The sequence below is a fragment of the Lytechinus variegatus genome, chromosome 1 (assembly GCF_018143015.1).
Source record: "Lytechinus variegatus isolate NC3 chromosome 1, Lvar_3.0, whole genome shotgun sequence".
NCBI classification, from domain to species: domain Eukaryota; kingdom Metazoa; phylum Echinodermata; class Echinoidea; order Temnopleuroida; family Toxopneustidae; genus Lytechinus; species Lytechinus variegatus.
Window position 1 is genome coordinate 5,753,567 of NC_054740.1, and position 25,434 is coordinate 5,779,000.

Consider the following 25,434-nt stretch of genomic DNA (forward strand, 5'->3'; position numbering starts at 1 on the left):
ATATCCAGAAAAAAAGACAACAGGGTGATTTAAAGTTCCATATAGTTCCAACCACTAGTGTACCCATAAGGGGGGTAGGGGCAGACGCCCCCCCCCCCTTGACGAGCCACAAGCGGCCCCCTCTTTTGGACTTTTTTTTGCTTGTCAATTTTTTGGCGGACGAATTTGCCCCCCCCCCCCATTTGGAAAATCCTGGGTACGCCACTGGTTCCAACATTCTATCACTTTAGGTCAAAATAAGTCATCAAAATTCGAAACCGTGGCATGCGTCACAGTCGGCTTTTTTTCTCTACTTCTTCATGAAAATGAAATATCTTTATCTATTTTGCGTTGATTTAAAAAAATATACCAAAATTGCTAATATTATACGATTTAGTATAACGGGGGAAATAACTTGAAAAAGAAGAATATCTATACCAATATCGGAGTTCAAATATATATACAAATTTATTACTCTCAGGTGATATTGATACATTTTATTGTGCAAGCAGATAAACAGATATTTATTCTCAAGATAATAACAATCATGACTGTATGCTGATGAATATAAATGCGCAATGGCGGCACCAAGAGGAGGTGGACATTGGGACATAATGCCCCCAATTCGAACCATCGTGCCAGTTGTTCAATACCCCTTTCAGTACCTCGTTGGTCCAGACCAGGCCTGGACTAAGTCGTAAAATTTTGAGTTTACGAATGGCGCCCGCGCCATTCCCGAGCAATGTTAGTGTTGCTTTTATCAGCACCAGACCAGCGCCATCGTAAAAGTATAGCGCAGATCTCTTACTGGTATGTGCCAGAGCGTACTATTTTAGTGCGGGGCTGCTAAGGTAATGCGGACCAAAATAAAGAGTTACTGAAAAAGGTATTAGCCTTTAAAAATCCTGGTGCCGCAACTGACAATGTGAGTAAAAAAATGAAAGATTTTGAAATGCTGAACCACAATTATACTGCACTTCAAATCCTAAAGGACTTTCGAGGTTCGGAGTCAAATACTATACGAGATAAAAGCAAGTTGAAAGTCCTTCAGTATACGCGTTGCATTGTTTTTCTAGTACTGGGTCGAAATTTGCAACCTTCTAATAATCGATGTTTTAATAGAAAATGCATTATTATTATTTTTTGTATGTTTTGCTTGTCAGTTATATGTATATTATTATTGTATTTTCTTTGTTAATATGTTCATGAAAAAGTGTTGCAGAAACCAATAAATGAAATGAAATGAAAAATTTGTTTACACTGTGCAATGAACAAGAACGCCTAATAGAAAAATTCCAATTCATAATTGATAATTATAGTCACTCAGGTTCCAAATAAGGCAAGGCATGATTTAAGAGCTTCCCTGTTTTTCAGAAATTCAATTCAGCTATGGAATTACGAATAAAGAGAGGCTATTTATTTTTACACAAATAACGTAGCAGCATATCACCATGTATGCTAAAGAGTCCAATTCAAAAATTTTAAATCCAAATATACATCTATTTTTTTCCAATTCACAAAATTCCACATTTTTCGTAAACATAAATTCATACAAAAAATCAGTTTGTTATGAAGGATATTGAATATGTACATGTTAGGTTTATAGACGAAGACATATACCCTTAAAGCAAAGGCTTGTGGTGGGATACACCGACAGACATAAATAAAATACAGAATTTGATCATTCATTTAAAAAAGAGTTCCATTACAAGGTTATTCTACTTTCATTTCAACTATGTAGGCCTATAAGCTGGTATATACCTGTATAATTAAAAGATGAAGATAAATATAACCTTGGAATTATAATGAGACTATAGGCCTATATGTTTAAGATGCGCTAATTTTACAAATACCTTCAGTTACTCGAAATTAGGGCCTTTTTGACCATCTCCCTGCCAACATGGAAAGTACATATATATATATGTATGTATATATATATATATATATATATATATATATATATATATATATATATATATGCTGTTAAAAGTCATTTAAAATCAGTGAAATATTAATCCTGCAATTTCCCTTCTTCTCTCATCACTTTGATGATGTCCTCTCTCAGCTTAAACTTTTGAACCTTTCCACTTGGTGTGAGTGGATAGGAGTCGACAAACTGAACATAGCGTGGGACCATGAAATAGGAAATCTGGAAATAAAAATGTAATTAAAAGATTGAAAGTAAAATATAGAAATCTGCTTCAAGTATCATATATCGAGATTGCTGACCATCCAAAATGAGATCAAGAATCGTACAAGATAAATTCCATGGGAATTCACAATTGTTATTGCTAATTATTCGGATTTTAGCGAAGCTATAATACGCATATTTTATTTTAAATGTCATAACTTTCTTATTTTACATCTGATTTTGATGAAATTCTCAGAGTTTTGCTTGTTTAATATTCCTGTATCATCTTCAAAATCAGCCTTTTTTGCGTTGGACTTTTAACCGATACAATTTTACAGTTTGTTTGTCTTCCTTACCTTTCCTTTGCAGAAGCTTTTTATTTCATTTTCGGATGATGTTTCTCCGGCTTTCAGTTTGACGCACGCACATAGTTCTTCAATCATTCTCGGGTCGGGAACACCAACCACCTATACAATATTGAAGACAAAGTCATATATAAAACTATTATCGTTGTCCCACTGGAATGATTAATGATGCCTATCTGATCAATATGTAGCAGAGAGGTTGGTGTATTTGCGGACATCAGACCTATGTTGCAATAGTTGTTCAGCTTGCTGAATAATGCATCTTCATTTTTATGTTTTTACACATTGCCATTTATGCTAAAATCCTCTAAATTAAAGTTCATCCACGTTGTTTCATTCTTCTTCTTATTATTATTATTATCATTATTATTGTTATTATTATTAATATTATTATTATCATTATTGCTTGAGGGTGTCTGTTTATTCAACCCAACATCCTCTTCTGGTAGCCTGATTACTTCTCCAAAACACATTTCATCATTTCATGAATATTTCATTTGAAAAATTCTGAAGAGCGTTTCATCAACATTAATGTCTGACAAGTCGTTAGATCCGACAACTTTCCTTGATTTTGATTGGCTGAGGAGCATGGTTCCCATGGAAACTGTCGGACAAAACAGGACTTATCGGATAAAAAAATCCAACAAGTTCTTTCATGAAACATACATTTCTGCTTACAATGGCAACCCATCTTCTGCAACTGATTTCATGTTTAATGGTATATGTATTATTTATTGTCAAATTGTATTTCTTATATTTATGTTATATATGTAGAAGAAAAATAAATAAATAAAATCCAATCGAACGCTCCCTTGATAGATAATGACAAAAAAAAATGACCTGAACGTCTTCAATCTTTGGGTATTCATGCAGCAATGCCTCTATCTGAGCTGGGAATATATTCTCTCCTCCTCGAATCACCATATCCTTGGTACGACCAATGATCTCAATATACCCATCCTCATCCATAGAAGCCAGATCTCTTGAAAAACAATAGTGAAAAAATTTATTCATACAAGAAAGCGAAAATTCATGACATATCAATTAGGTTTGGTTTTAATATCAGGGTCTGGTGAGCAACTAACTATCGGAGGCGTCACAACCATATAGATGTATACTAATTAGTATATATCTCTATGGTCACAACCCCCCCCCCCCTCTTCCACACACACACACACACACACAGTCACCCTCTTGGACTATTGGGAGCTCACTGACAAAGTGAAAACGTGTGTTTTCGGTTTCATTTAACACCAGCCCGGAATGTATATGTCCACACCAGAGAAGTGTTAATCAACACCAATTTCCTTTTGGTCTAATACCAGATAGGTGTTTATACAACACCAATTAGTTTTAAACAGCATCGGTTTGATTCCAAACTGGCGTTGTTTCAAAACTTCTCTGATGTGGACATATTTAGATTCCGGGCTTATGTTAAATCAACACCGGAGTTTTTGCAGTGTATCTTTCTACCTTACCTATACATTACACTAGAGTTTCATTGACATGCAGAACGGGAACTTTTTACCAACCATGCGTTAACTATTATGAATTGGGGAATTGAATGTCATGGTTTTTCTGGAACTGGGATGTCCCCTGGTTTTAGGACGTCCCCAGTTGATAGGTGAAGTGTAATAAAATGTCCCCTGAAGGAGTATGTCATTCAAAATTATAAGGCATCGTTAAGACTCTTTTACAGATGCATTAACAAAAATCAGCTCGCGCTTCGTAATCGCATTTGTTTAGCGATTTTTTTTCGAACATGTTAATGTTCCATGTTCTGATCAATATTTGCGTTTGCAATGTTGGCTTGATGACATTCCCTGACAATTAAAAAATGTGCTTAAAATGACAAATTGTCATGTATTATATTCATTTTTTTTATTGGTCAATAAAGCTTAGTGATCTACATTTCATGTTCATTATGATTATGATCTAACTTTCCTTAAATGATTCTCTGTACTAATTCTGTATCCTCTCCTTTCATTGAATAGATTTCCCTCCAGGATTTCATTTTCCTTTAACCATGTTTAGCCAACTTGAATACTATAGGAATACAATCCAATGTGGTGTAAATATTTTCCTTGTTGGAAGTTAATACAAAGTCTTACTTACCCTGAATGAAGCCATCTTGCATGATCGATGGTTTCTTTAGTCTTCTCATCGTCGTCGTAATAACCCGACATCACACAAGGACTTCGAATACATAGCTCACCGGGAGTGTTCACATCCACGATCTCGTTCGTTGACGGATATGTGATCTTGGCCTCAAATATTTGTGAAGAATAGGAAGTGAAAAACCGTGATAATTGAAATAGATTTGCAAAGGTCATAAGACACACTGCCCTCAATCGATTGTAATGAGGTTTACATTTTGGAGATATGGAGTACGGGGCACAAGTGAGAGACAAACATACAAAAACCCAATTACGCTACTATATATAAGTATAATTATGTTTTAGATCTGTCAATATTGATATAAGGACTTTCTAAGAATAAAATCCTATTGTCCTGTTGATGGGATAGAATAACAAGAATTAGTAGCGAATAAATCCTACTGAGAGTAATTATTATCATTTGGAAAATTCCGTAAAATAACCGACCCCCATTTTTCTCAAGTTTGACTTCACTTAATTAACTGACAAAGTCATGATTATTTAAGAGCATTACAGACTGTAAAAAAAAACAGAAATAAGAGACAGAACATTTCATGAAGGTCCCACATAATGGGGACGGATGTACATATTTTATGGAAATGCCCATATTAAATGCCTATATATCTACACGCATAAAAGATATGGAAATCGTGTGACATTATTTCAATGAATTCTTGCCAATCAAATGTTTTCATCCGAGAGGAATGCAATTTGAATGGGATCCTGGTGATATGATTGGCTGGGTGGCGCACACGTGACTGGTTTGTATAACATGTATAGAACGCGCATGGCCGGTGATGAGCTTTCATAACCGATCATGGTTTTGAGATGAAGATGGGGAGGATTGTTTATCAAATTAATAAGCATCCACATCTTATAAAACATACCACATCATTTTTTTTTTTTGGGGGGGGTTATAATAACTATCCTGTTACTTTTGAAACAGTCTCTTCTGTAATGATTATTTATTGATATTCAAAATACAATTCAATTCAATACCTCCATCCATGGGAGCACACGACCTGCCGATTTAGCCCTTTGTTCTGCTGGGTCAGTATTCAGTGACACCGTAGCACCAAGAGCGAGTTCTGTCATACCATATAAAACCTGATTATAAAAAAGTTCAGGACTTTATATTTAGACACAAGTTCATGGTAAACGATTGGAAAATAATACAGGCTCCTCTCAACACTACAACAGGAATGGGGGTTCATCCCTTGCCAGTCGTTGGTTCACAAGATACATAATTTTAGCATGTTTAGTTGATGTAATCTATTCAAATACATGGACAAAAAAATACTGTTAACATTAACACAAAATAAGATTTGAACAAAATATTTTAGTTGTGGTTTATATATTTTTCACTCTTTCTGACGCCTATGTAAATTTACTCTAGTTTTTTTTCAAGTCAATTCATGTTGATGTATGATGGTAGAGTTATTTCACTTAAACTCGTATATTTCTGACTTGGCACCAACTTTCAATTGTTAAAGGTAAATCCACCTCAGAAAAATGTTGATTTGAATCAACAGAGAAAAATCATACAAGCATAATGCTGAAAATGTCGTTACAACCCCCATTTCAAAGAGAGCAAGACCTCTGAAAGACTGCTGTAAGACCATGAAATTTAATTGATCTTTCAAAGGTCTTTCAACGAACTTTCAAAGATCTCTGAAATCTTTTACAATTCCTAATGGATCTTTCAATGGTCTTTGGGGTCCTCATGAGTCCAAAATAAATTTTGAGTTCAAAACAGTCTTTCGGCGGGCTTTCATCAGTCTTTCAGTTGTCCTTCTATGAACTTTCGAAGTTCTTATTAATTTTTTTTGCGGAGATCACTGTAAGACTCATGAGAGATCATTGAAAGATCATTCAAATACCATGCAGGCAAAGTCCATGGAAAGAAATCTGGAAGATTACTTGTTGCATGAAGATCTCTGGAAAACCATTGAAAGATATATATATAGGACTTGTCTAAGTCCAGTAAGGTAAGAAGTATCAATCAGTCTTTCACAGTTCTTTGAGGAGTCTATTTCTGAGCCATTCCGCAGAGAGGACAAATTTCAGTGATCTTGAAGACTGCTTTAAGACTTTGCCAATTTTTGGTTTTTGAAATGTTCTTCAAACGTCTCCCCTCTGTGGAATAGAGGCCTTAAATTGGATGTAAAATAAGAAAGGTATGACAATTTAAAGTTTCGTTTATTTTTGTGCACAATAAGTCACGTGCAAATGAGAGAATCGATGTTTTTTATCACTCACTTTTTCTTTGTTACTTATTGCTTGAATTAAACAATATTTCATTTTTGTCTCAGCTGCATAGCAGGGTGAGACTATAGGCGCCGCTTTTCCGACGGCGGCGGCGGCGTCAACATCAAATCTTAACCTAAGGTTAAGTTTTTGAAATGACATCATAACTTTGAAAGTATATGGACTTAGTTCATGAAACTTGGCCATAAGTTTATTCAGGTATTACTAAACATCCTACCTGAGTTTCTTGTCACATGACCAAGGTCAAAGGTCATTTAGGGTCAATGAACTTAGACCATGTTGGGGGAATCACCATCAAAATCTTAACCAAAGGTTAAGTTTTTGAAATGTCATCATAACTTCGAAAATATATGGACCTAGTTCATAAAACTTGGAATTTGAATATTTCATATAATATCATCAGTTCCCTTATTTGCATACCGACCAGGATGTGCATATATGACCCTTTTTGTGAAATTAAGCAAAATTTGATCAAATTTTCAGCGTTATGCTTATTGGATTTTTCTCTTTTTATTCAGATCAACTTTTTGTTGGGGGGGATTTGTATCAATGTATGTAAACATCAAATTACCGTTGCCTGAACTTCTAATTTTTCTTCTGCATCCTTGCGCACTTGTGAAGGCATGGCACTTCCGCCGGATGTCAGATACATGAGAGAACTTAGGTCAAATGTCGACAGATCAGGGTGATTCACGATATCGATTACCATTGTGGGAACTGCATATACATCTGTGCATCTATGAATATTTAAATAAATGAATACATTAGTAGAGTGGATGAAATAATGAATCAACCAATGAAATGTTAACACTTTTTAGGGCGGCCGAATAATCGAAATAAGACCCTATGCAATAGTGCTCGGAGCAGATGCCTAAATTACGCCGTCCTTTTAAAATGTTAGGGTATAGGGTAAGCACCTAAATAACACCCTTTCTCTGACGTCGGGATTACCGTGGAAATGGTGCCGCCCTTCTAGCACCTGACATCGGAAGTTAGCGTTGAAATTGCATTTGTCCCATTGTACATTTGACGCCGGTAGCTTTCAACGTTGTTCTCCAATTATTAAACCTTTACGGGGTTGTTTTATGTTCTTTCCTATTTACTTTTACTTTTTTAAACTTATGCCTGTTGTGGTTCATCAGGGTATGCCATGTTTATTAAAGAAAATAATTGTGATCTACTTTTTCTGACAAACTGGTTTAAATATTGTAATAGACCAGTTCGGAGTTACCTCATGTGCAATATTTAAGTCAAATGACATTTTATTTTTTTCCGTGTGTTAAGTAGATTTCAAAGCAAGATGTAATGTGAGCATGCCTTACATAGCAGGATACACGCTGAATATACCAGGGGCCAGTAACACAAACGTTAGCGATCAATCGTGCACTTGATTTTTACGATTGATTGTACATTGTCATGATTGAAGCCAATTGAATCAATCGTAGAAAAATGTTCTACGGCTAAGCTTTGTGTTACGGCCCCTGATGACTAGAATAACACACCATTGAACACTCTATGAAGGTTTTTTTGGGGGGGTTCTACTATGAATACCGTTATAACAATGTACTTGGCCAAATACCCGTCGCTAGTGGATGCATTGTTGTTTTTGTGGAGCTAATTTAAAAACACAATTCAAATGAATATATGAATAATCAAAACATCAAAGTCAGTGCTTATCTTAATGAATATTAAACCACCATATCACTTTAGGACAAATGACCTTCTTATGATCATGCGCAGAATTAAACTCCGAAATGGCTTAGCGTTTGGCATGCATGCCTGGGGCGGCAAAGCCCAAATTAAACATTGCGTTGTCACTACTTTTTTTTAAAAACGTTACTCAGCTGAGAATATTGCGCCCTCTCTATACCTCTCTTCCTCCAGTGCTCGTAAACAGGTGATCGCATCGAATGCAGCAGAAGGAAAGATGGTCTTACTCTTGTTGATCAACCCAAGGAGAAGACCAGACATACCGCCAATATGAAACAGAGGTAAATTAAGACATGCTGCCTGAATGGGAAAAAAAATGAGGAGAAAATTCTTGTTGAATAATGATTGAATCGCAACAATAATTACAAAGAATATACAAATCAGTCGATATTCGACAAGATGAAATTGCTAAGCAGAATCACCGATGCGAGCTGCCAACCTGAAAAAAAAGCTGAAAAATCAGTATTTTGGTGAGGAAATCAGTTCGTTCAAAGACATACCATAGGACAATTCTTAAAAACAGAAACCTATAGAAATCAGTATTCTGCATGAAACCATCATTATTCATCTCATTTTCAGTACTTAATACAAAACAAAAAACAGTATTACTTGGCAGCTCTGCAGTATCTAGAATGCAACAATAGGCCTTTATATCACTTTTGTACAAGGGCTGTCATAATTATTTCAAGAAAGGGTGCATTAGGCTACAAAATAGTATCGACAATGTAATTGACATATAACGAGTGTAGAAAGATGTAACGCAGATCAACAATGGAAATATGTTAAGTTTATGAAAAGATCATACCGATTCGACTGCACTGTCTTTGATGACATCTTCTACGATCACCAAGTTATTGACGATATGATAATGAGTGAGACACGTTGCCTTAGGTGAACCAGTAGTACCCTGTGAAATTACAAAATAAATAGAAATTCTTGGTATTTTTTAAAGAGTAAAATCAGAGTAAAAAGCACAATTAAAACAAAAAGAAAAAGAAATACTGCTTGGTATAAATAATGCTTGGTATCATTTAACAAAGACGGCTGACATCTTTTAACTAACAAATTGAGAAGATTTCTTCTCATTTTACAAATAATATGGATAGGACTATTTCTTATATTCGTAATTATCGTTTAATTGGTAATTTTCATTTTCAAATGATTTATCAAAGATAAAGACATAATGAGTTTCTTTAGTCATTGTTTTAACAATCTAGCCCCCCACGGATATAATAACACACACTAGAAGCAACTCCGGGATAATCCGGGCTGAAAACATTTAAAATAATATGAATAAATAGAGAAAAATTCACAAAGCAAAACACTGAAAATTCCATCAAAATCTGCTAACAAACAGCGAAGTTATTGAATAGTAATATATTGTGAAAACAGTTATATCATGGACCTATGGACGTTGTCGAAGAGTATTCATTAGATGGGCTGATGATGTCACATCCCCACGTCATGGCTGGGATACACCATGAATACTGGAAGCTTATAGTATCGTCTTTGAAAAGAACATTCTATGGAAGCTTAAAAGTGCCACCGAGATGTTGAGATAATTATCTTGGGAAGTGGACATCTTGATAGAAAAGATCAGATGACGAGATCCCGGATCTCATCATGTCGACATCTTTTAGAAGAGATGATCAGATGACAAGATCCTGGATCTCGTCATGTCGACATCTTTTAGAATAGATGACCAGATGACATCATGACAAGATCCTAGATCTTGTCATGTTGACATCTTTTAGAAGAGATGATCAGATGACAAGATCTTGGATCCATGATCACGACTTGTCATCTGATCATCTCTTCTAAAAGATGTAGACATGACGAGTTACGAGATCATGACATCTGATCCCCTCTTCCACTGGATGTAGACATAATGAGATCCGAGATCTTGTCATCTGATCATCTCTTCTACAAGATGTCGACATGACGAGATCCGGGATCTTGTCATCTGATCATCTCTTCTACAAGATGTCAACATGACGAGATCTAAGATCTTGTCATCTCGTTTAAAAGATGTGGACACGATGAGATCATGGATCTTTTCATCTGATCATCTCTTCTGAAAGATGTGAACATGATGAGATCCTGGATCTCGTCATCTGGTCTTTTCGCTGGCAAGATGTCGAAATTTGTACATTACAAAAACACCAATTTTTACTCTGCCTCATTATGCTTACCTAGCAAAGCTTAACTGAGATATTCCGGATGGTTCTTCAATCAAATGCAATCAATAAAAAAGTACTATACGTATAAATATAATTTCTCTTACAATTATACAGTGCGACTGAGAATAAAAAAGTATACAACCTGTGGATATTTTTTTCACATAAAATCTTGGGTTTGGGTCTCATCTATCCAATGAAAGTAAAAGTTTTGACAGAATATTACACTTGAGTGAGCACTGTCCATTTTTGTAAAGTTCGCAGAAATCTGTATGCGCAGAAATGCTCGTTTTCACGCTGTGTCAAGGGGAAATGGCAAAACTCAAACTTACTCTGTGAAACATTTCTCCTACATTTCCCTTGCTCTTTAAGTCAATTGAAATAAAAGGGATTTATTCAAGCATTTTGTAACACTTTTGCCACCAAAATGGAAATTTCAACACTTAGTAAGCACAACCCTTACCCTTTTTCTGCCAGCTGGATCTCAGGACATTACTAAATCTGAACAACAGTTTATATCAGACATCTCCAGCATTTTTTCACTAAGTTTTTATTATTTAAAGTAGGTTTACATTTTATTTTTCATTTAATCCGTGTTTTTCCACACTTTTCCCAAGCTTAATGATTAGCAAAATGAAAATCAAGCCCAAGCCATTTCATGTAAATCACAGCTCAGTGTAAAGCAAATATCGTCACGATGGCCTCGGTGTGTGGGGGAGTGGGGTGGGGCGCAATGCAGTCTTCGAAGTGTTTTTGGCAAGGAAACAAGTTAGAAAAGTTAAAAGATTTCTTCGAATCAAGTTTTCTAGCTAAATTCTATGTGTTCTTCATGATTAATGTCTACTTTTTTTCGCATAACTATTTCAAAGTTCTGCGCAAATCATTTTTCACTAACTTTTCAAAAGTAAGTGTTGCTCACTCAAGCGGAAAGATTTATCGACAGTTATATCGTCATTTGCTTAAATGGATCTGTACAAATGTGTAAAAATCTTCAGGATATCACTTATGTATAATTTTACAGGATTTTCTTCTTTAAGTGTAAACTTTTTTTTGATACGCACTGTATGAAACAAATTACAGAAGTAAACTGGATATTAAAGATGCCGTTTATAAATTGGACATTGTTTTCTGATGCTTTTCAATTAGTGACTCACAGAATGACGAATTAGATCACAATTATATTCGTAAATTACTTACTGAGGTAAACTGGATGTTAAAGATGTCGTCAAACTGTAGATGTTTCTGTTCCTTTTCAACGGTGTCAAAATGTTCTTGCCTTCCCATGTCAATGACGTCACTAAATGTGAAGGAACCCGGATGTTCATCGTTACCCATCATGATCAGGGATTCCAAATCTGGGAGTCTGGTATTAAGAAAAAGATCGGAACAAACTTAGCTTTTAGAGTATGATCAAATGTGGCACATCGGTGTAAATAAACGAGTCAATAATTTTATTATTTTCTATGCAATTTCTGTTTTCACGATTTTCATCATTATACTGGTTCCAAAAATAAGTAATAATAATAACAACATCCAATTTTTATAAAGCGCTTTTCCCAGAATGTCCAAAAGCGCGTTACAGCATATTATTACCCCTGTCATTGGATTCATTTCAATCAAGCACGAAAAGTGCACAATTTCCATTCCCTGGGGAGCATTTCTTGCATCGCAGCCACATTATGGCGCTGGCAAAATCAAACATACAATATCTTTCGCATCCTACAGGGTACCCATTTAGCACCTGGGTCGAGAGTGGCAATGTGTGGATTGCCAAAGGACGCTAGACCGCGGTGGGATTCGAACACACGACCCTCTGTTTACAAGGCGAGAGTCAGAACCACTACACCACGGCTCTTCCGTGCGTTCTACATCCAATTACACAGTTCTTAAATTCTCAGTACATCCCGTAAATGACAACTACAATTAGAGATGGCCATTAGACAAAAGCTGAGAATTTTCGATAGACTATAACAAGACCTCGTAGTAACAAGAAAAACCCTTTTCAGACACGATATTTTTAGTCTTTGATATTTTTCGTGCAGGGGAAAGGGCATTTTTCAGGATTCGCAAAGTTCACAATTTTAGCCAGCGAGTATTATTGTGGCCGATGTAACAATTAAGCCTTTTCGTGGTGAAGTTGCCCCCCCCCCTCCCCGAAATTTTGAAAACTCACATTTATTATTAAATTTTTCACAAATTTCACCAAAAGGGTGCACAAAATCCTTAGAATTCACTTCATAAAATGCAAAAGCGCGCCGTGACAAGCTTAAATGCTTCGCTCCCTTCGCTTTCGACTTTGTTCGAAAAATTTTATGCTTGCCCCCCCCCCTCCCTCTACTCCCACCGGAAAAAAAAAATCTGCATACGGCCAAGGATAAGCACTGTCTTATAGTTACCGTTTACTGTTGAGATGACCGGGTGCTGCTTTCTCTAACTCAGGACAGATGTTTGAGATAATGTCGTAATACCTTTGTGTCTTGAATGGTTTAGATGATATTAACAGCTTCACATGAGCCTGCAAGGGAAAGAAACAAAATATATTACCTCCTGTAATATAAAGAATGAAAGTCACTCAGAAAAGAGTGCAGTTCTACTCCCTATAAGGAAATTTGATATTAGCATTCATGTCTTTTTTTGGTAAAAGGGGGGTATCCATTATTTTACTCAGTAATCCTCAAAATTTGAACGATGTATGACCTGACAAACAAGAATTTGCGTCCAAGACTTTTGGTGCAATAACGTCGTAATGGTCGCATAAAAGGACTGTTTGTTCTACAGGATAGCACAAATTAACTCACATGAAAGACTGAAAGATTAATCAGAGAGCATTCTCACACAAAAGCATCATTTCGGGGGGGGGGGCACTGCGATAATCCCTCTTGAAATATTTGGGCAAACATCGATTCCTCCAATAATTTTAACAACTCAAAAAAAGTATGATAAGGCATGGAATATAATTAGAAGGAACTTTCAATTCATTAAACTTGGCATAAAATAGTATCAAACATAAACATTTGTCATTTTTATTCTGTAACATTCTGTATGATGGCGCACAAAGCAACGCGTGCCGAAAAAAATAAAAATTACTTTTTCACCCCACCCCCCCCCCCGAATCGAAACATGTATCTTGGCCTCTGTCCTCACCTTGTTCAGTGCATACTCGATCTCTGTCTCAAGATAAGCTGGGCTCAGGTTGACCAAGATGGCGCCTAAACGTGCACATGCAAAGAGGGTGAGTGTCCATTCTAGGGAGTTTGGTCCCCAGATACCGATACGATCTCCCCTCTTCGCCCCGATCGATGCTAATCCGGCTGCAAGGCGATCAACCTAGAATAATATAAAACGGAGTGAAGTTTTCCTATGTAGACCTATTTTTGGTGTAAGAACTCCTTTACTTTCAAATAACGTTTCACTATTATCGAATAATGTTTGCTATACTGACCGGAATTTTTTGCCATTAAAGCAACACATGCTCCATGAATAACAAGCTTAACCGCTCACGATGGCGGTCTCCTGCGTTCAGTGAATTTTGTTAATGCTCTTTTTTAATACTCATTACGTCTTATGCTTATATTGTTTACACTATGAATCATTTTGCATATTACAAACAATGTAAATATTATTGATAATGTATTGTAAACGCATAAATGAAAATAAAACAAGCAAACAAACAATAGGCCATATAATGTCATGAATACATTCAAAGGTCTGAAACACTCATTTTCTTTGTATTTTAATTTATATTGTTCTTCCTGCGGCAGATATTTAACTTCCTGCATTATATTAATAGAGATAAAGAATTCCTAATTTAACAGCTTGATACAGTAAGAAAAACAAACAATACCAAAAAATAACAGATTTAAAGTATAACACCACGGGATGTGATGACGTATTAACACCGGGATGATGATAGTCGAATCCGACACTATACTTAAGGAGTTCTTCCGCAACACATGTCGGGGCTCAAGAAATAACAGAGAAAATGTATTGTCAAGTGCCCTTCGAGGCAAAAATCATCAAAGAAGTCTTTGTCCAAAATTGGTGAATCAATTAAAACAGCAGACATGGTTGCAATTTTTCGTCAGCTTTAAAACCTACGAAGAAACATTTCGACAAAGACCTCCCAGCTTTATCTGTCGGGCATTTTCAATACATTTATTATTCTTCTTCTTCTTCTTCTTCTTCTTCTTCTTCTCCTCCTCCTCTTCCTCCTCCTTCTTCTTCTTCTTTTTCTTCTTCTTCTTCCTCCTTCCATTAGAGTACATCCCTCTTGTAGAGCGTTGTACTTGTGCAGAAAAGGTGCAGTCGTAGGAACACGTGTAAAGGAATTGGAGTGAATTTGCCGACCAAACTGTTCAGTCGATCTACATTATCTGTGTAGCAATTGACACCAGCGAAATATTGTATTTCTCAGATCAACTCATATAAAATAGGTACATGTAACAGGTCCTTTAATAATATTTGAATTCGATTTAAAACCAGTAGTTTAATTTACAGCTCCTCTTTCTTGCAGTGTTCATTTAACTGTATCACACATGCGTGTCAAAATTATTTGTCAAAAGTACTATTGAAAACATTACTACAGCTGCATTTGTGCTAGTAGATATTCCCTTTTTTCTGATCACATCAAACGTCAAACATTAATTCAAACTTGAGCGAGCACTAACAATTTGTTCCAGTGAACGTCACAAAATGAGGGAAACTGACAATTTTGTGATTCACCCCCCCCCCCCTTAACCCACACTGATTAGCTGTAAACATTGGGATACAAGGATGATTGTTATGATGACGTCGCCTAATTAACAACTAAGAGTCGTTCATGTTTGAACATGAAGACATAAACATTCTCATCCAGAAAATCTTTAATCACAGGCCGAGATCTTAAATCACATGCAGCTTTTAGAAGCACAAATAGACACACTCATTCGACGACAGGTGAATATGTACATCCAATGATTTAGAAAAGTGGCATAATTTTTATGTGATAATCGTAAGGGACCATATATTATGAGTATTCGGATTGGGAAAAACGACATGATACACACCCATCTTGTATCGAAACGACACGTATGAGCCATTATGAGAAGGTATGCAGGGTAAATAAAAATACAAAATAGAAATATTGGGACTGTACAACAATAGTGTGTTAATAGAGTTGACTGGCTGTTTCAACCCTGGGGTTTTAGCAGATCGAGTTGTATGTCAGGCGTCATAATGCTTGACGGTTTTTATGAATAGAGACCAAGAATGTTTTTCCCCCATGAAAAGAGTATTTGCTGGTTGAATGCTTACATTAAGGCCTTTGTGATATTTCTATACGAATCAACGCAGTATGCCTATGAATATGAAATACACGTAATGCACATCTCATTGTTACCAGTACAGCTAATCAATGTAAATGACTGTGTCATGTTAAATTCAGCTAATCATAGTGGTGTTATTTTGTACATATGTTTTGCATACATGTATGCATGAAATGCACAGAGATGATATTTTGAAACATTAAACTGTCTGATCTAGAGTTTGAATAAAGAAAGCTTCATATATGATTTTATGATCCCAACTTAGGGTTGAATTAAAGGACCACGGAAACGGAGGTTACCTCGAGAGAAATGTATAGTAGGACAACCAAGGAAGGGGGAGGAATCCAAATAAATGTGTGTCTCAGTCAACTGTCAATTAGAAGAAAATAAAATATCACACTATTTTCAAGATGCATTTTCCGAGGAGAGTTAATCAAAATTAATGAAGAACAAAAGAAGAAGAAGAAAGAGAAATTAAAAACGAAAGAAGGATAAGAAGTGGTAGTATAGTAGTAGTAGTAGTTGTTGCTGTAGTAGTAGTAGTAGTGGTAGTGGTAGTAGTAGTAGTAGTAGTAGTAGTGGCAGTGGTAGAAGTCGGTAGTTAATAAGTGGAAAAACCGTGGTGTAGTGGTTCTGATCGACTCTCGCCTTGTAAACAGAGGTTCGTGTGTTCTAATCCAACCGTGGTATAGCGTCCTTTGACAAGGCGTTATTCCACAATTTGCCACTCTCGACCCAGGTGCTAAATATACCCTGAAGGATGCGAAAGTGATTGTATGTTTGAACTTGCCAGCGCTGATATGGAGGCTGATATGCAATGAATGCAAGGAATGCTCCCAGGGAGTGGAGATTGTGCACTTTTCGTGCGGGATTGAAATGAATCTAATGACCGGGGTATGCTATAAAGCGATTTGAGCCGTTATGGGAAAAGCGCTATATAATATTATAAACAAGGCATAAGCGATGTCATGTCTCGTTTACTTGTGAAAATAACCAGAAATGTTGCGATTTGTAACGGCATGCAACATAACTGTATCAAAAGTTCATTGTAAAATGACTGGGATGAGATAATATTTGTCTTGCACGTAAACTTTAACGTTGACCTCAAAATCACCTTTGACCTACCATGACTGTGACCTCCCACTGCAGCACTGAACATGCAGGTCTCCGATCCTACCTCGACAACCGAAGATTGTTAAAAAAAACTTACGGTTGCGGAGTTATGTGTCATAAAAGAGTCTTGCGTGTAAACTTTAACATTGACCTCAAAAATGACTTTTGACCTTACCATGTGACCTGCGACAGCAAAATAACATAAAGGTCTCCTAAGTACATCTACATCCCAAGTTTGGTGACTTGGGGTTGCAGAGTTACGTGTCATACAAGAGAGAACGACGGACGATATTCACCTCTGGTGGGCGAGACAACTTAGCTATTATTATAATGGTGGTGGTAGAAGAAGAAAGAGAAGAGGGGCAGAAAATAAGATGAGAATAAGGATTAAAACAACATAATTGTTGAGAGGGGGATTTACACCAAAGAAAAAGAATCATTATCAATCAATGCTCACCTCTTGTTGGAATTGAAAGTAAGTCTTTCTGATTCCATCTTCACGAAACACAACGAACTCTCGATCGGGATATTCATTCGTAACCTCATCGAGGACCTTGCCTAAGGTTTTGCCGACGAGGACTGGTGAATTTGGGAAAAGATCACGGCCTTGGGCATAACTAGATGTGTACTTTGTCCGTAAGCTGTAGGGATTACTTTAGATAAAGACAAATCATTATTTTGTTTGGTTTTATCTTGGGTATGCATTAGTATATACGTCACATTGTTACACTAGATTTAGAAAACAAGTGGAACGCCTCTATAGCAGTCTCGCCTCCATTACGCGATTCAATATGGCAGCAGTGCTGACTTTGAAAACTCCTATAAAATAATTATTCACAAAACACACTATTCATATAATGATATAGTCCTACATGTGCCCTATAAATGACAACTGACCTTGATCATATGACCTATAGGACTTAACAGTGATACTTGATTACCCCTATGTCCACATTTCATGAACTACATCCATAAACTTTCAAAGTTATGATGGCAATTCAACAATGACCCCCCAAAAAGAAATTGCCAAAGTTCACTGACCATAAATGACCATTGACCTTGGTCATGTGACCTCTGTCATCATCTCTGTCAAGAGATCAATATTACTATAAAGACTATAATTAAAACATAAATTTATCATTTTTTTTTTAATTGAAAAAAAAAAACTGACACAAGTCCTTCTCAGTTGTGGTCGGTATCGAACCTCGGACAGTCTATCCTCTCCTCTATTTTCTCTTTCTCTCCTGTCCGCTTATTTATTTACGGCATCAATCACATTTTTCGCGCATTATATTCTTTCCAGGTCATTTTATATATTTTTTTCTCCTTTTATACACATCATTGAATCCAGTTTGCTTGAGTCCACGATGGCATGTGTTCTACTTACGTTTAGCAGCACCCATTTATCTTCTCAGGGCATTCTCCCCTTTTTCTTTTCTTTTTCGGGGGGGGGGTGGGGAAGGGTGGGGATATTTTAGGACGGGTTGTTTTGTCCTATACAAGCTATACAAATCACAATTATTGTAACCATGTTGTTATTTTTTATTATTTTTTTGTTATTACTATTATCATTTATTCTAATTTGGTTCACTCTTTCGTTGTTACCTTCGATATTTTGTATAGCCTCCTTTTAAACTGTCTTCCGTCTCTCCTTTATACTATAGTTTTGTAATATACGTATTGAAACTAAGTTACGGGGGCTTGCCTCCCATACAAGCTTCGCTTTTCTTGGCAAGCCCCTCCGTTCTGTTTTATATAGTTATTATAGTCAAAGTTACTTTAGTTTGCATTAATTCTCATTGTTTATACCTTATTTCGATTTATGTTGTACTTTAAATTTGACTATGTATTGTTTGATTTTGTTGTGCTTTGTGAACGGAAAATGAATAAAATCTAAATCTAAAAAATCTAAAAAATCTATATTTTTTGATAACTCCGTATTCATTTTGTGAGTATTATTTCTCTCTCATTTATTTTTTTTTCTCATTTGATTACATATATCTGTATTTGTACTTTGTTATTTGTTGTGTTATCTATTTTTTAAGGGGTCCACATTGTACAAGCATTGCTTTTTAGTGGGTCCCTCCATTTCCATCTTAATTTAATTTCTATTGAAAAATAGTATACTTATTTAAAACCTCCAATGTGTTGCCAAAATTTTGTGTTTTTTTTTCACAACATTATATTACATTGTATTATTATTTTCGTTTCTTTGCAACGGATACAAATAATTATGTTTATATATGGTATACAATTTGTTTTTGTTTGATGGAAGTGAAATAAATAAAATTGAATTGAAATTGAATTGAATTGAATTGACCTGAAGGCTCGCACGGGAATCAGTGATACTTGATTACTAGTTATCTTATATCCAATTTATAATATGAACTGGATCCATAAACTTTCAAAGTCTTGACGGTAATTCAACAAATACCCGCCCCCCAGTTGACCAAAGTTCATATTGGCCTCAGTCATGTGACTTGAAACTCAGGGCAGAATATTTAGTAATACGTTATAAATTACCTTTATGTATAAATTTCATGAACTAGGTTCATTGAAAAGTTCAATACATTAAGAGTAATGGGTAATATTTGGAGGAAATATAGAGTTTCCTGTCGCCAAAATGACTTTCACACCATATTTGTGTAATCCTATTTATAACCTTGGCAATGTTAGGTCATTGTATTTGTGTTACAGTCGCATCCCGTCATAAGCTTTTGTTTCAAGAGAACTATGTATTCTTCTGCTGACAAAAATTTTGGACATAAATATATATGACGAATGATTTTATATAATTCATATTGAAAATGATACTTGTGAAAAATGGAAGACAATAAAAGTTTACTGTGATGCGGTGTAAGTCCCCCTCCCCATACACCTACATAACAAATGATCGGCCTTATTTTGCCATTACATTTGCCAGTAAAAAGGTGAAACAAAATAGCAATTATCGCTGCCAGAAAAATATATCCAAGTTCCTCTTGTCAGTTTTTGTATATTATCATATTACTTCCAGTTTTTCATCATGGAGGAAATTATGGCAACGAATTTCAAAACCTCGCTAGCTTACACGTAGGTTTAGCCTATAGCATCAACGACAATGAAAATCCTGTATTGTAAAATGATAAAGCCCAAAAAGAATCATAACTACGAAAACAATTAACAATTACAATCCTTCAAAGAATCATAAATCCTGAATTTTTTAAATGAAATATCGAAATTTTTGCTCGCTAGCTTGCTCCGCTCACTCACAATTTCTAAGGGTACACGATACCTCGCCCCTGAAAGATTTTGGCTCATTACAGCACTGATTCAATGTATATTGGACTTGAATCGGGACTGAAAAGAGTATTAAATCACCCCGAAGTCCTTCGCCATGAAGTGTTACTCGGAGCTGAACCGCTCTTGAATCGATGTGTTCCCCGAACATATTCTTTTACAGGGTTTCTTGGTTCTGTCTTTTTTTTGGCAAAGTATAAATATTTGCATACGAGTGGGTCGAGAAGCCAAAAGTTCTACCTTGAAACAATGAGGTTAAATGATTGTTTACCAACATCTTCATTCCACATTCCTCTCCGATTGTTGATTCTGTACCTTTACAGCTTTATCTAAACATAGATAAACGGTAATTAAAACTGAACTGGTAAGATAAACCGTTTTCGGTCACTTTATGATCAAAGGAATGATGATTTTTCTTAATTGCTGTTTTTTGTGATGAAATTTCTTTCACGGGGTGTGAGATAGAACTTGGTTTATATTCTCATGATTATTGCAAATATACTTCCACCCCATGCGCGCGCACACAACTTGCCTTTAGACATGTTAGATGTCAACAAACAAAACGAATAGTATTTGTGTCCAAAGAGTAAGAGTAATTTATCATGGATTTCGTGTAGTTTATTTCTTAAACAAGTGGAATGACTCTGGCCGTCTCACCTGCATCACCTGGTTCAATATAGCAGCAGTGCTGACTTTGAATACTACTCTAACTCGCACAAGATGTTCAGTGATACATGGTTACTCTTATGTCCACTTTTTATGAACTAGACCAATAAACTTACAGAGATATGATGGTTATTCAACAAAAAACCCCAACATGGCCAAAGTTCATTGACCTTAAATGACCTTTGACCTTGATCATGTGACCTGAAACTCGAACAGGATGTTCAGTGATACTTGATTACTCTTATGTACAAGTTTCATGAATCAGATCCATAAACTTTCAAACTTATGATGGTAATTCAACAGATACCCCCGATTCGGCCAAAGTTCATTGACCCTAAATGACCTTTGACCTTAATCATGAGACCTGAAACTTGCACAAAATTTTCAGTGATGCTTGATTACTATTATGTCCAAGTTTCATGAATCAGATCCATAAACTTTCAAAGTTATGATGGGAATTCAACAGATATCCCCAATTCGGCCAAAGTTCATTGACCCTAAATGACCTTTGACCTTGGTCATGTGACGTGAAACTCATACAGGATGTTCAGTGATACTTGATTAACCTTATGTCCAAGTTTCATGAACTAGGTCCATATATTTTCTAAGTTATGATGACATTTCAAAAACTTAACCTCAGGTTAAGATTTGATGTTGACGCCGCCGCCGCCGCCGCCGTCGGAAAAGCGGCGCCTATAGTCTCACTCTGCTTCGCAGGTGAGACAAAAATAGAGCAGGTAAATATTATTGATGCGTTAGTGCGTGCATGTGATTAAGTTCTCTTTTTCAAATTTGTTTCAATCAGATTTGATCATGATTGTTTTCACTTCTGGATAGATAGGGATGCTCCGTGCAGGTTGGAAAGTGTATTGAGAATCGATTGCTTAAATTTCTTGTTCAATACAATATCTTATCTCAAAGTCAATACGGTTTTTGTCCTGGGTGCTCCGCATCTGTTGATCTAGTTGACTTTGTTGGTAAAGTTTGTAATCATTCAATTCATAACAAGAAAATATTTATGGATTATTTCTCGATTTGAGCAAAGCTTTATTTGAATTAAATGATTATGGTATACGAGGTGTTCTCTTAGATCTTATTAAAAGTTATTTTTTAAATCGTATGTAATATGTCTTATTAACGATCACAAGTCTCTTTTAAAGGTCATTTGATGTCAGTGGAGTACCCAAGGGATCCATACTTGGCCCGCTTTTGTTTGTTTATATATATGAATGACATTTGTAATACATCTCGCATTCTCCAATAATACAATTTGCAGAGTGTGTTCTTGAGTGATTATATTAGTGCAACTTTGATTCTTAATTTTGATAATGAAATCAATAAAATTAATTCATGTCTGATCTCTAATAGCTTGGTTTTAAACACTGATAAAACTCATTACATAATTTTCTCTAACAAGTTCATTGAATGTAACAACATAGTTGTTTCTATGAATAATAACATTATTACTAGAAGTACTTCTTTAAAATTTCTGTGTGTGACTATTGAGAGTATATTGTCAATTAATGAACACATTGATATCATCTGCATGAAAATTTCGAAAAGTATAGATATCCTAAACAAGTTAATTTTTTTCAAAAAGATTCTAAAAATGATATACAATTCTAATATTTCGTAGTGCAACATTGCCTGGAGTTTTACGTCTTATTCAACGCTCCGTTTACACCGGCTACAAAAATGAGCAAAGAGAATCACATGCCAATTTTCTTGTTCATACCAATCAGCTTTTTAGTCAGTTAAATTTCTTAAATGCATATGATTTCTCTGATTATGAAATTGCAATTGTTATGTATTTATCTTACAAAGGCTATATTCCAAACAATATCTCGGAAATATTTTGTGGCAATGCCGATGTTCATTTTTATACCAAAGGATCTTCAGACTTCCACATACCCAAAATACGCACCTCTACAGCAAAGAACAGTATTTTTTTTTTTACAAAGGATCTGTTATCTGAAACAAGTTACAGTTTTCTGTTAAATCTAGTCCATCATTAAATGTTTGTTAACCCTAATTCTCCCGGGGAGCATAATGGCCCCTCGACAATTTTCGCGATATATCCGCTGCGCAAAATTTATTGACCTCGCCCTTCGCGGAATTTTTACTTTCAAGTCTCGCGCAAATTTTGAGACCAAATTTGTGACGCCCGGGAACATGCACGGTTACGAAATAACGCAACATTATGTAAGTGCATGTCAGACCCAAAATTGCTCATAAACGTGATTTCATGTATAAATCCAGTGCAAATTGTGTATTCAGACAAAATTCATACTTTAACTGATTAAACTTAATAAATTTTGCCTTGTTTATGATAAGAATTGAGTCTGGAACGATTTCCATTGAAAAAACAATTAAAAAAAAGTATTAAAAAACCCCAATAAAATACATGAGAAATCGGTCTGGGTACCAGATTTTTTTTCATTCACAATTGTTAGGAATGCTATAAAGAATATTTTCACCAAAGAATAGCACTCTAGCTTTATTTAGTGAATTAGAGCAGAAAATATGATTTCATGAATAAATTAGCATAGTTAATTCATACACTGTAAAAACTGTGGTGTTAAAACTGACACCAATTGGTGTTAATAGAGGACCACACCCTGAGGTGTTAAAATAACAAACTAGAGATTGAACATAACACGAAAGAGTGTAAATGTAACAACCATAGGTGTTGTAATAACGCCTATAGGTGTAAAACTGACACCACCAAATTAACACCGGTGTAAAATAACTGGTGTGGTAATCTATGTACACCAGTTAACACCACAGTCTTTGCTGTGTATAAATAAAAATACATGAATTCAGTGAAATTTACTAATGCAACAAAGCGTAGATTACGTTATTCTCTACCATCATGCAATTTTTCGTTGTAATCGCGCAATCTGAGGCTGAGATCTTAAGGGGGGCCATAATGCCCCCCCCCCCCGGGAGTGACAAGAATCAAAATACCCCGGGAGTTTTAGGGTTAAAAGAAGATATAAAACCCAACTTCTTAGTTAATATTCAAACAATGTAATGTATGATCAGGGTTTTTTTCCTTCCCTCTTCTTTTTTATAGTAATTATCTTTGATTTACATTTTTTGGCATTGTGTTAAATTTGTAATTCCCCCTTTTATGTTCAATATTTATATCTGGTGTTCAGTTTTTATTACATCATGTGTTTAACACCGGGGTTTAACAAATAGTACATATTCAGTTTCCAGTTTTTTTTAAGATGATAGTGCTAATCTAATAAGGATTTCCATTTCTAGTTGCCCCCTCAATCATTTATAAATTATGTACACTCCTCTTTTCTTCAAATGTTTTCCAGGTGTAATCATTGCATTATTTACAAATTTCCCATGTATGTTTAATTTGTATGTGCCTTGTTTTTTTTAATGGAATGCTATCACATCAATCAATATGATTTGATCAAATAAAGAAAAATCAGACAAACATTACACTATTAATTCGATCAAAATCGGACAAAGGACTAACGACACTAAGGCAATTTTTAGATTTGCATTAATCTGTTGACACAGTTCTAGGCATGTCTTTATTAATATTAAAAATGCAAACTATGATGGCATATCCCCCCCCCCCGTCCCCACTTTTTCTTTGGCATTGTTTTATTTGAAATTGGGTTTATCTGTGGTTATGGAGACATATCATTCACACATGCATGAAAAATGATACAATTATGATTACATGTAATAACAGAAAAGGGAAAGTCGGATGGGGATGTGACGTCATTCGCCCACCTCACGACGACGTGCATAGAACTGTTTTCACAAAATACATAGGCCCTATTGCAAAACTTTGAAATTCACTAACTTCGTTATATTGGATTTTGATGAAATTTTCCGCATTTTGCTCCGTGAGTTTTATTCTATTTATAGCATTGTTTTCAGCCCGGAGCATCCCTTTAACATCACCATCCGAAATACGTTACGGGGCTCGAACCTCACTCTGCATCAATTCCCCGATGTTTAGCTTGGATCACAGGCGCACGCCTCAACGCCTAGCTGTATAATTAATTAAGCTGGTAATTAAAGCCCCGATTTTTTTAGCTAAAGCTCATTACCAAGAATGAATATTTCTGCAGAGACTTACCAACAACTTGGTGATCCATGAGACAATATACCCGTGATCGGCTGAGATTTCAGACCGATTGGAAGACGAGGCTTGAGGAATCCCTGCAAAAACCTGTAACGAATTATTCTCGACATGACTATACAACCACCGAGCTCTGATAACACAGAACGGGAGAGTCAAGGGATCTTTTCAAG

At 35.7% G+C, this 25,434-nt stretch overlaps 1 protein-coding gene across 2 annotated transcripts; it reads right to left on the bottom strand.

Moving 5' to 3' along the window:
• Window positions 1–432: 432 nt before the first annotated feature.
• On the bottom strand, window positions 433–25,434 carry LOC121413814 (medium-chain acyl-CoA ligase ACSF2, mitochondrial-like). 2 transcript variants are annotated; one of them, XM_041606815.1, is made up of 14 exons: window positions 25,259–25,434; window positions 17,660–17,855; window positions 13,931–14,113; window positions 13,183–13,301; window positions 11,984–12,149; window positions 9,415–9,516; window positions 8,770–8,909; window positions 7,471–7,636; window positions 5,631–5,738; window positions 4,591–4,742; window positions 3,316–3,457; window positions 2,467–2,577; window positions 1,959–2,128; window positions 433–1,902 (listed from the first exon to the last, which is right to left on the bottom strand). In XM_041606815.1, exons 1-13 carry the CDS (start codon window positions 25,372–25,374, stop codon window positions 1,991–1,993), a joined length of 1,839 nt encoding a protein of 612 aa, XP_041462749.1. In that variant the 5' UTR covers window positions 25,375–25,434; the 3' UTR covers window positions 433–1,902; window positions 1,959–1,990. The 2 variants fall into 2 exon arrangements, with proteins under 2 accessions (XP_041462749.1, XP_041462828.1); XM_041606894.1 differs by lacking the exons at window positions 433–1,902; window positions 1,959–2,128; window positions 3,316–3,457 and having other exon boundaries at window positions 2,472–2,577.

Bases quoted from the DNA above. Each gene is read 5' to 3' on its own strand.
- LOC121413814 (XM_041606815.1), bottom strand. From the start codon at position 25,374: ATGTCGAGAATAATTCGTTACAGGTTTTTGCAGGGATTCCTCAAGCCT. The intron at 12,150-13,182 runs GTAACTATAAGA...TCTTAATACCAG, and splicing joins GGTCATCTCAACAGTAAACG to ACTCCCAGATTTGGAATCCC. The intron at 4,743-5,630 runs GTATTGAATTGA...CAAATATTTGAG, and splicing joins GTGTGCTCCCATGGATGGAG to GCCAAGATCACATATCCGTC.